This window comes from Ischnura elegans, chromosome 9 (assembly GCF_921293095.1).
Source record: "Ischnura elegans chromosome 9, ioIscEleg1.1, whole genome shotgun sequence".
NCBI classification, from domain to species: Eukaryota; Metazoa; Arthropoda; class Insecta; order Odonata; family Coenagrionidae; genus Ischnura; species Ischnura elegans.
This window is the reverse complement of record NC_060254.1, coordinates 48,415,287-48,427,203: the sequence shown is the minus strand read 5'-3', so window position 1 is coordinate 48,427,203 and position 11,917 is coordinate 48,415,287. Positions and strand designations below refer to the sequence as shown.

The window sequence follows — 11,917 nt, the reverse complement described above, 5'->3', positions numbered from 1 at the left end:
CATAAACTAAAGCAATTAGATTTCACTGATGAATGGGATATATCTCTATTTCTGGTTCTGATGACTGATGTGGGCACATTCTGAGATAATTTGTCAAAGTGCTATTGGAGCATAAAAAAGAATCAACATGTAATTCCTTGAATGATATTGTGGGAAAGTTTAATTGGGAGGGATAATATTAGATGAAGAAATGACTATGGGAAAAATACTCCATATGAGAAGAGAGAAACAAATGGGAAAAAATTACCAGTTTTTATAGATGATGGGTTAAAAGATATATTGTATCATAAAACATACTTCACAATAGTATGTGTGTCACACATTTTCATCACACGATGTACCAACAATTAGGACAAATCACAATGAGTGGCAAACCATCATTGACATACACATGCATATAAAATATTTGATGTATCACCTTGATTTAAATCATTTCATAGCAAAATATTACTTTTAAATTTTATAACAATCATTAATAATATAAATTTCCTCCTGCACACTTCCCTTAGACGATAGTGATATTTAAAAAGTACTTTTGCCTTGGTCCCAGATAATTTAGTGTTACAACTACAACATTGGCAAGCAAAATGCGTCCAGGATTAAACTGAAACCAATATTGTGGTATAAATATTACACCCAAGGAACTTTCTTACTTGATAAAATAAAATAACAGCTGGTAACTGTAATATTTCATAATTGGTGAGGATTCAGACCTTTTGATTAGGGGCAGTTACTCAGAATCATCATCTCCGACATATTCATTAGGGTCGTATGAAGCTTGTGAGCTGAGGCGTTTCCCTTTCCTGAGATACAAGGCCTCTTTTAGTATTCCTATTGACACAGGATCTCTTGCCAGATCTAAAGGTGTTTCGCCCATGCAATTAACAATTGTTGGATCAGCAGCAACACTGCTGTCAAGTAACAGCTTGACGACGTCGGCATGGCCTCGCGATGCAGCTGAATGTAATGGCGTGTCCCCGACTTTGTTCTGCAAAGGAATAATAGTCACGATTTTTACGTGATTGCAACTGATCGATCTTATTTTTACGATTGATAATTGTTCCTTTAAACATTCAATCTCAGTTGACTTTTACGCCTTATGATTTGAGATGGATTATCGTACACATTCATTGCACAGTAATATTTAACTAAAAAGCAATATGTATCAACCAGTCACATTTTTTGAGTTGACTGCTTGCTTACAAACACACATGTATTTTCAAATTGAGCCATATACATATGTACATAAATAAAACAAAGTCGAAAATTGTGTCAGTCGAGAATGGCTGTACCAATTTCAATGATTTTTGTTTTTTTATTCATCTCAGCCCCGTTTCATAGAATATATATTAAAAAATAGTAAAAGTTCATGGAAAAAGTTAATCCTGATCTAAGAGGTATTTTTTTACGGATTGGTAATATTGCAATAGCCGTCAAGTCTATCAAAACTACTGTGGCACATCATTTACCACAACAAGGAGTTGGACCGGTAGATACATGTTCCACTCCCAACTGGGCAACCCGCATTCAAATCGCGGCACCAGTCAGTATTTTTTTGGCCCTTTCCAGAGAAATTCAAGAATGTTGGAGGAAGTTCTGGCGCGGCATTAGAGGGTTTGCCACCAGTTTAATAACAAGCCCTCTCTTCTACTGAGGCCAGTCTGTATTTAGAAGTGGAAATAAACACTACAGTACAGCAACTACTTAAGGCTTTCTTCAGAGTAGCCAACGTTACACAACTAAATGATTTGTTTTGTTTTTACCAATTTAATTAATGAGCTTTGCAACAAAATTAAAAAAATATTTTTAACAGTTAAAACATATCATAAAAATTTAACTCAACGAATTTTCTAATTTTTATGTTTTAGCTAAGGAAATTTTAGGCACCATCCTTTATAAGCACTTAAAAAAACAAAAGTTGTAACCATATTTGTGTTTTTAACCATAAAAAAATGTTTTTGGTCCAAGTTTATAGCCTAATAGTATAATAACTGCAAATAATAGTATTAGTTAGCCACATATTTAAAATGCTAGAGGTATAGAAATAAGGTCCAAGAGTGATCAGGGAAAGTGAGCTCTAGTCCAAGGGTCGACTCCAAATCCCAACAAGAGGGACTAATCTCTTGTTGTGGTCGCAAAAGTATCTGTGTCCACCTAGAAGATTGCAGCCGCGATGGCAAGACCAAGTGTGCGAAGGTTTGGCTGGAGCCTTTGACAGCGGATCAACTAAATGCAGGACTAAGGTGGTCCTTATTTTGTGATTTTCTTTCGAGAAAGAAAATATCGCATAACAATACATTTTGTCGAAAGAATAGGACTAATGCTGAATGAAGCAACAAACTTGGGAGCTTCTAGTATAGGCCTGAGTTGGTCCCACTTGAGGTGGCATGCACTGTGATGTTGCAACCTTTTTCCTATGTGTCAATAATAATCACTATTATCTGTTCATTTTATCTCTGCGGGTCAACTTTCGTGAGATCCCGGACACTCTCGGAGGGCCTCGCTGAAGGGGGAGGGGCCTCGCTGAAGGGGAAGGGGTAGTACCGAGAGAGAGAGAGCAGGAGCGACCTTAACATTGCCAAATGTACATAGCCGCCCTTGTGTCTCACTGAAAAGGTGTGACTCACACGTGGCCACAGATATTTTGGGCCCGGCGGCGAAACAATGTATTGAGGATAATCCCATCTCAGAAGCCAGGATATTGTCCGCTAAATGCGAGACCGCTGGTGAAAGGCATACATAGGCGTAACATTCTTATAAACGGGGAGTGCAAGGGAAAAGTATTTGGCAACACAGCTAGCAGATTCACGAAGTTGACACGACGGAGGTCTGAGAGCGACTGACGTTCCGAAGTGCTAGACCACGCCTACTGTCTGCTGATTGGCAGAGGGAAAGTCACGTGTAGATAAATTTTCCCTCCTCTCACCCCAACTCGGTTAAGCCACACCAGCTCACCCGCAAAGATAAAGTGAACAGACCTTAATACTCTTAAGTGCTTTATTTCATCCCCTCCATCCAAAATGGCTCTCTCTCTAACAATCCTCTGTTTACTCCTCATCACTATAGTGTCCTGAACTCCAAAACACCAAAATAAATACAAATATGCATACAAATAACAAAAAAATAATTTTAACATCAGTGCATAATTAATTACGCCAAAGTACATCATGGACACGACATTACAGGACTGACTCTTGGGGCCATCCATCAGGAACTACCACTCACCATTGAAAAATATTTTAGTTGCAGCATGCAAAATGCCCAAGGGTCATTCCACGTCAAATCACCCAGAAATTTTCAAAATGACACCCACCGACTCGGATTTTGATGAAATTTTTGTCACTAGCTACTATCACCTATCTAATGACCCATGTAAAATATTTCCTCTCTCACTCTCATAGTTTGCAAGATATGAGGAGTCAAAGTTTGAGATGTTTGCTCAGAAGTGGCGCTAGTGGGAGTCAAATTCCAGAGTGCAGGGCACAGGGTAAAAATTCATAACTCAGAAACCACATAACATATTTGAATGAAATTTTGACCCCTTGTCTATCCAAGTACATAGCTTCCATAGTAATGTCTTTTATTCCCCTTGCATTGTTATATTGGCCAAAATGATGTCAACAGTTGTTAATTAACCGATTTTTTTAGCTCAAAAACATTACTTCATATTTTCAGAATTATCACCAAAAGGCAGAGCAGTTAACTCATCCAATTTTTTTTTAAATTGAAGGTTAATATGTGCTCCAATATACTGTGAAATAAAAATGGTGGTGTTTTGACTGCCACTATGAGTATTTCAGGTTTTACTTTTTTTTCTGCCCCTGTGAGAGGGATTTTGGACACGTACTGTAAGATAATAAGTATAAGTGTATCCATACCTTCATGAGGATATATTTGAAATGTTGGTCAGTAAATCTAAGACCAAACATGTAGTCTAGTGAATGTGGCTCTTGTTCATACAATTTTTTTTAATAGCAATACTTGGCTTGTGGCAGCTGAGGGTAAAAAAATCCAAATGGCTCAGAAATGTGAAATGATGCTTTTTTCCTGGAATTTACCCATTTTTCAAGTGTTTAGTTTATGGAAAAATTGGTATCAAAATACATTAGACTCTTACTGTGCATTAGAGGATAAATGTAAATACTAATTTAAATAAAATTATTTAAATAATACACTTCAATGTGTTTAAGGCATCTCCCGAACATCTCTGGAGGCTCTCTCGGGCAACTAAATGCTTTACAATACCACCAATTCCATCACATGGGGATATTCCATTGCTTGTAGCAAAGAATGTCCATGATGCCATTAAGGAGAAATCCTGGTAATGCTTGCAAAGATTGAGAAATATTTTGCAGTTCTTGTACCGTCCTGCACAACCATCACTAAAGTAACTCAATTTTTTGACTAAAGTAAACTTTTCCTTAACAAAGCAAAATATTATTCTTTGGGTTTCATAAACAAAAGCTACATCATGCTCCAAATCATCTGACAAGATGCATAAACTGGAAATAATAAGCTGTTTAGTCAGGTGATCTAGAGTATAAATCACAACAGGGTGTACCGTACAACTATCACTTGTCCAGTGATTCCCTTGTGCCTCATCCTGGATAACATATGAGTAGCTCTCACTGAAGTCAAAGAGAACAGCTGCTTCATGGGGTCCAAGATTTTCTTTCATTTTCTTAAGGTAGTTTGCCTGTACCTTCGTAATAAATGAATGGGGCACCAGTTTTTCCACTCTTTGAATTTAAATTGATAGGTACTCATCAAATGTCACCGTGAACTTCACCAGTTGATATCTGTCACAGGAAACCCACTGACTGTATGAAACTTCATCTCCGGGGTCACATTCTTCAAACTTTTTCAGCAGTAAGCTTTTCAATTTTTCACGTGAAGGACACTGAGAGCAATGTCGCAGTATACAGTCCCTATTATTTCTAGAGCACACGAAATAACCAATTAGGTCCTGGCTTGTTTCCTCTATATTACAGGCACTAAGCAGTAGGTTGACATTTTAATGAATTGTGCAAAAACACACTGAATGCGTTCCAGGACATCCTGCTACCACAAGCCATTTTGGACCTAGGTTGCAGAATTTAGAAAAGCCAATTTTAATTCTGGGGAAGTCAAATTTAAAAGTGGAATACAATTCCTTCAAGTTAGCAAGTAATAATCTCTTCTGAACATGTACATTTTTGGAGATACTTATGGAATCTTTCTTTCCAGGCATCATTCTTGAGTACTCATCACTTTCATAGAAAGTCCTAACTAATTGTAATGTTTTATTTTTGCCTTCCCTTTTCTCAATTCAGGTGCAGCTAATTTTCCATTGTCTCTGAAAAGTTCTCTTGCTTGGCGGGCAGTGTACTCACTCACATGAAACTCTTCCATTACTTTCTTCCTGCTCCATAAAGTTGGTACCAATGATAACAGATGTACCTTTCCTTGATGGGTGCTTGATGTGTCAACTTTTTGTTTGATTAACCCGTCAGCGTCCAAAGTTTTTTTTTTAAATTTTACGCATATTTCACTTTTTAAAAATATGATACTTATGAACTTCACACAAAGAACACAATTCAAACTGACTGAATAATGGAGGAAACCTTCTACTAAGTATGTGCACTGAAAGGTATGCTAAAATTCACATATTAAATACATTGCCGGAGCATTGGCTCAGCACTGCGCTGGGTGCCCTATGGCACCCGTGGGCGTTGACGGGTTAAGTCTATGAGCACATCTATATCATGAACTTTCTGCAGTAGTTCTTTTGGCAGTTTTGGGTCATCCTTTTCTGGAGATAATTCTTTATCAAGAAGTCTTTTAACTTTCCTTTTAAAATTACTGCATGCTGACTCTACTTTCCTTTTAGCGTAGGTTGACCTTCTGTGAGATGATATGCCATGAAATTTTAAAGGTGACTCCTCTATATCTTGCAGGGTTCTGTTAAGTAGCTTAGTTGATTTTTCTTGGGATACTGTTGTTTCAAAATTCAAAATACTATCATTGCTGTCACTATCTACTGCTTCAACATCAGAAAGCTCATTTCGAAACCTGGAGTGTTTCTGTACTTCCTCCCTACATGGCTGGCATACTTTCATTCCTGGCACTAATTTCCGAAGAGTTGGGATTTTACAGGCCTTTTCTGCAAATTCAAGACTTACATTTCTCAGTGATTTTGATATTTTCTCCTTGTGGCTCTTAAAAGGATCAAGACAATATATTTGGTAGATTTCATACTTTTTCAAATAGTATATTCTGTGATGTTCGCAGACATTGGATGGGACTTCCCCAGGTACACCACTTCTGAGAGATAACAGCTGTTTTTCAAGCATACTCATGATCTCAATTTTGTTCAGTTGCACCACTGGTGTGTAGCTTTTTTTGAGGCAATCAGATGCAGTTACTTTTCCAATGCTGCACAGTTCAACAATTTGCTCATTTTGAAGCATAGTGGAGACACTAACCTTTTTTAATGTCGAAGTTCACAATGAGCAGCTTTGCCTAACTCATAGCACACACAATTAATGTACAGGTAAAAATACACTGATCGTACACACAGAATAAACTTGGACACCCAGGGAGCATCTTTACACAAGAAGACTTGGCAGAAGACTAAAAGTGGTACCATAGAATCTATTTTGATTTATCATGCCCTCACTGTGATACATTGTAACACTTTATTCTTCCTATAGGTTGCACTTAATTCTCTTATTCCTTGGGGAGATGTAATAACACTGAAAAGTGAGGCTGAATAGGTGGGATTGTATTACCTTCTCAAGTTTGTCATGTAATACAATCATATGTGAGGCAGGGGAGAAAACAATGTGGCACATAATGTCAGCATTATCTCTCCCAGTGAAATAGAAATTTAATACTCCAGTTGCCATCAAGGAATGTGGATATTGGTGACAACCTGCTACATACCTATAAGTAATACCATTTGCTCTGCCAGCTCTTCCATCACTAAGGGTTTGGAAGACCATACTTCTTCTGTGAAAGTGAGGCTAAATTTGTACAACTCCAGTTCAGCGGGACTCATTTCATCACTTTTTCACAGATCTTAACAAACTTGTACATTGCATGTGCTTATGATGACCACTGGTTTTTTGGATGAGTGCTTTCTAAACACGAGGAAGAACAAGATGTAAAAGTGAAATTTATGCACCCATATCAAAAATCCCCATGTGATGGAATTGGTGGTACTGTAAAGCGTTTAGTTTGCCCGAGAGAGCCTCCAGAGATGTTCGGGAGATGCCTTAAACACATTGAAGTGTATTATTTAAATAATTTTATTTAAATTAGTATTTCCATTTATCCTCTAATGCACAGTAAGAGTCTAATGTATTTTGATACCAATTTTTCCATAAACTAAACACTTGAAAAATGGGTAAATTCCAGGAGAAAAGCATCATTTCACATTTCTGAGCCATTTGGATTTTTTTACCCTCAGCTGCCACAAGCCAAGTATTGCTATTAAAAAAATTGTATGAACAAGAGCCACATTCACTAGACTACATGTTTGGTCTTAGATTTACTGACCAACATTTCAAATATATCCTCATGAAGGTATGGATACACTTATACTTATTATCTTACAGTACGTGTCCAAAATCCCTCTCACAGGGACAGAAAAAAAAGTAAAACCTGAAATACTCATAGTGGCAGTCAAAACACCACCATTTTTATTTCACAGTATATTGGAGCACATATTAACCTTCAATTTAAAAAAAAATTGGATGAGTTAACTGCTCTGCCTTTTGGTGATAATTCTGAAAATATGAAGTAATGTTTTTGAGCTAAAAAAATCGGTTAATTAACAACTGTTGACATCATTTTGGCCAATATAACAATGCAAGGGGAATAAAAGACATTACTATGGAAGCTATGTACTTGGATAGACAAGGGGTCAAAATTTCATTCAAATATGTTATGTGGTTTCTGAGTTATGAATTTTTACCCAGTGCCCTGCACTCTGGAATTTGACTCCCACTAGCGCCACTTCTGAGCAAACATCTCAAACTTTGACTCCTCATATCTTGCAAACTATGAGAGTGAGAGAGGAAATATTTTACATGGGTCATTAGATAGGTGATAGTAGCTAGTGACAAAAATTTCATTAAAATCCGAGTCGGTGGGTGCCATGCCTGGGTGAACTGACATGGAATGACCCCCAATGAGTTGTCGGTTACCAGACAAAATCAGTTGAAAAATACCAGTGCCTTCCTATCACCATTCATATCCAAAACACAACAAAAAATGCAAAATGTCACAACTTTGAGTGCAATGTGGCGCATCTTCCCATAATCCAATTACAATAACATTTTACAGAAAATGTTTCTATAGTAACTGGCATAAAATTAGGGGGGTGCCCTAAAAGAAAATCGAAAAAACAAGGACCACCCTTATGCAAGACACAGAGTATTTTGGGGAGAGAAATTGGAATGTTGCAAACAGACGCTCTACTTTCGATTTTAAATCGGGAGTGTCCGTATGTTCCTCTAGGTTAACCAGAGGAGGGGTGGAAACTAATTGGTCTAATAGTTAGTTTTGGAGTATAAAAACACTAAAAATTTAGCAGAGGGCAGTTGTGGTCTGGCTGCTGGATGTATTAACATCCCATCTACGACTCTTCCAATTTGTTAGTGCCAAATCGCTCTGTTGGCAAGGAGATCCTCCCCTCCTTCGACACCGGTGCTAAGTACCTCATTGCCTATCGGCATTAACAAATCATAGAATTTGAGGGAAAAGAATGAACGAGTGGCAGCTGATCCAACCAGCTACATTCCCTAAGCGACCTTACTTCACCCAAGCCGCGGGAATTTCCTTGCTTCTCTCTTTGGTCAGAGATCCAGTAAGGTAAAGTGCCTTTACTCTTATCATATGAATTTGCAGCTTGAGTTAAAGCAACCCAAGGCAAGAACTCACATGGCAATAGCCACATTTGATCCCCGTCTGCTCAAGGGGGTCAAGCACTACACCTGTTTCAAAATTTATGGAACAGGCATTATAATCTAGGTTCCTATCCTTGTGGTTATGTGTCCACATCATCCCCATTAGATCAGAAGATGACTTCCCATTCCTGAATCCAAACGGATTGCTCTCCAGGTAGCTGTTTGCCTTTGCCCCCATTCATCTATTCATAACCCTTAGCACATTCTCGCCATAAGCAATATGCATTAGGCTAATGGTCCTGAAGTCATTCCATGGCTTTCTTCCTTCTTGGAATCAGAATAAAATAACTTCACAAAATTCTCAAGCCAAGAGCCTTTGTCATCAATTTCTCAGAACCTGAATTTTTTATTCTAGAACCGAAGTAGAGTGTATTATCACTCAAATAATCCAACCATCATTTGACAAAAGAAATCTCGTAAGAATAAAACACGATCTTGGGAAACTTTTTGGTATTCCATCACAAAATTTGTTCAGTGAGGAAACTTTCACTACACCACATAATGAAATCAAACTTGAACACAACCCGGGTTTCAACCATCACATTTGAACCACCTGATGATGACACTAAGTCGTTGAAACCTGGGTCGTGTTCAAGTTTTAATTCATTTATGAGGTGTAGTTTAAGTTTACTCGCTGAATAAAAAAAGAAATCTCAGTCTTCAAAAACTCATGAAAGCCATTTTAGTTTTCTTGATTTAATGAAAAATACACAAATGCAAATTATTTTAGTTTGACCAACCTGGTGATTGATTCCTTTGCATGACACAGGTAAAAGTTCCTTAACACAGTCAATGTGACCAGCGTGGCAAGCCCACTGAAGAGCTGTGTTATGCGCTGCATCAAGCGCTGTGGCAGATACACCTTGCTGCAGGCACTCCCTAATAAAACTTAAATTACCTCTCCGAGCAGCTTCATGCATCGGTAATTCTATTTCTTGAACATGGTTCTCAACTGTGAAAGAAAATATTTCGTACATTGAATGGAAGATGCAGATACTCTGTGGAGATGCATTATAAGATATGAAGATACTTTTTTGCACTAAATTTCCACATAGAAATTGATTTCACCTGAGTCAACATGTTTCACTGCACTGCAACATTATCAAGACTCAAGTCTTGTCTTGTTTTGATAATGCTGCAGTGCAGCGAAACAAAGTTTTATGTGGAAAAGTGCAAATTAGTATAGGACAAGAAGATAAGGGTAGATAGAAACCAAACTTCAAGATTAGCTTCCTCTCAATGATTGGCACCCAGAGGACATAAGGTTTAATATCCCATATGAAAGACATGTGCTGCACTTATGGTGTACCTACAATGGCGGATACAGATGGCGCGTGCAGGGGGCACGCACCCCCCCTTGTGGGTCCGCCTGTATTGCCGAACATTGCAAAACCACAATTGTAGCTTTTATCAAAAGATGGCATTGTCTTTTACAAGCTAATAATCACTTTAAATAAAATTTTCATATACTTTGCCTGTGACTTGATCATATTTTATTACAATAAAAGTAAAGACAACTCAAGATATGCTGCGCCCCCCCTTGAGTTTTTTCTGTATCCACCACTGTGTACCTAAGGTAGGATAAAACATTTAAAATGCCTGATCACACAGTATATTAACCTGTACGAATTAATGTCTAAATATATGAACACAAAAATGTACCGTGTAACCACCCAACTTAAGTTGTGTTAATGGTTGTATGATAACAATGATAACAATTGTGCTAATGGAAAATAGAACCTGTTCTAATTTGGTTCATGCATTCGTACATGTTCCATTCCAGTCCATAAAAATCTTCACGTAAACTGACATTAACTTGTGCGTGTTAATACATCATGTAAACCATTAACATTAAACAGACCTTAGAAAGTGAAGACACTCCCGACCCTCACTTCTTAAGATTTGCCAGTAGAAATAGGACTATGCTGAAAGAACCTATGGGTCATAATGCTTTAGGGAAATCAATATTAAAAATTGCAAACGTTTCAAGTAAGCTATGTGAATTGCACTCTTTGCGAAGACTATACTCTTTGCAAAGAGTGCAATTCATATGGCTTATTGAAACTCGTAAAATTCAGCTAAATTATTCAAATTCGACCATAGTAAACCATTAACTAAGGCCATATTTCACTGGACAGCGGCAAGGAAGTTCTCGAAACGTCATTAAATGCGAGAGTAGGTCACTCGAGTCGTTAAGTACATTCAATATTTTTAACGAACCCTCAACTAATTTCGGAAAAATGAATTGAAGAGACAATTACTTAAAACGTGTTTGATATGGATAGCCTTCACCCGCCATAAACAGAAAGTAGACTCACCGTAATTGCTCGGTATCAGTCCTGTTTTGTCATCGCAACGAGCTTTCCACCAATTCGCATCCGTCACTTGGTCGTAAACATACATAACGTCGCCCTCTTGAAAAGTTAATTCATCGGGCTAAACGCAAAGAAGAGCATAATTATTCTTATCTTCGTAAACAGAGGATAAATAGGGGAATCTTCGCATTTTGAAGGTTCAATAAACTTACCTGCTGTGCGGTGTAGCTGTACAGCGCTCGAACGACCTTGACAGTTCCTGAAATTACACAATTGAGTTAGGTACCATACTTATAAACCTTCATTTTTGAATCTCATGAATGGGTCCAATACCAGGCTTAGGCGCAACTTTGGGAGGAGTGGGATAGGCAACGCCTGTTGCTGAGCTCATGATAGCGAAAGCGAAATTCCACGCCGGCTACAGGAACAACCAAATCAAAACAGAAGTTGCATATATCACAAGTTAATGTTACATCACAGAGCACCCATCATTTGGGAATGACTTCCTGTTTGTTCCTGTTTACATCGAAAGTGACCCTCCCTTTTTGCCTCCCCCTTTGACACTTTGCATTTCGTTATTTCATTGTTTCTTGCGGCAATTTTGAAAGTCTATTAAGTTGGACGCTTCCTTAAACAAAGACCTTAATACGT

The 11,917-nt window shown here is 37.9% G+C and overlaps 1 protein-coding gene across 1 annotated transcript; it reads right to left on the bottom strand.

The window, feature by feature from the left end:
• Positions 1–250: 250 nt before the first annotated feature.
• Positions 251–11,917, bottom strand: LOC124165730 (osteoclast-stimulating factor 1-like). Its single transcript, XM_046543213.1, has 5 exons — positions 11,600–11,917; positions 11,479–11,525; positions 11,270–11,387; positions 9,692–9,903; positions 251–988 (listed from the first exon to the last, which is right to left on the bottom strand). Exons 1-5 carry the CDS (start codon positions 11,655–11,657, stop codon positions 731–733), a joined length of 693 nt encoding a protein of 230 aa, XP_046399169.1. The 5' UTR covers positions 11,658–11,917; the 3' UTR covers positions 251–730.

What these genes read in the sequence shown, in the direction of transcription:
- LOC124165730 (XM_046543213.1), bottom strand. Translation starts at nt 11,657, where the DNA reads ATGAGCTCAGCAACAGGCGTTGCCTATCCCACTCCTCCCAAAGTTGCG. An exon ending in ACTGATACCGAGCAATTACG is followed by an intron (nt 9,904 to 11,269) that starts GTGAGTCTACTT and finishes TTTCTTTCACAG; the next exon opens with TTGAGAACCATGTTCAAGAA. An exon ending in GCAAAGGAATCAATCACCAG is followed by an intron (nt 989 to 9,691) that starts GTTGGTCAAACT and finishes ATTCCTTTGCAG; the next exon opens with AACAAAGTCGGGGACACGCC.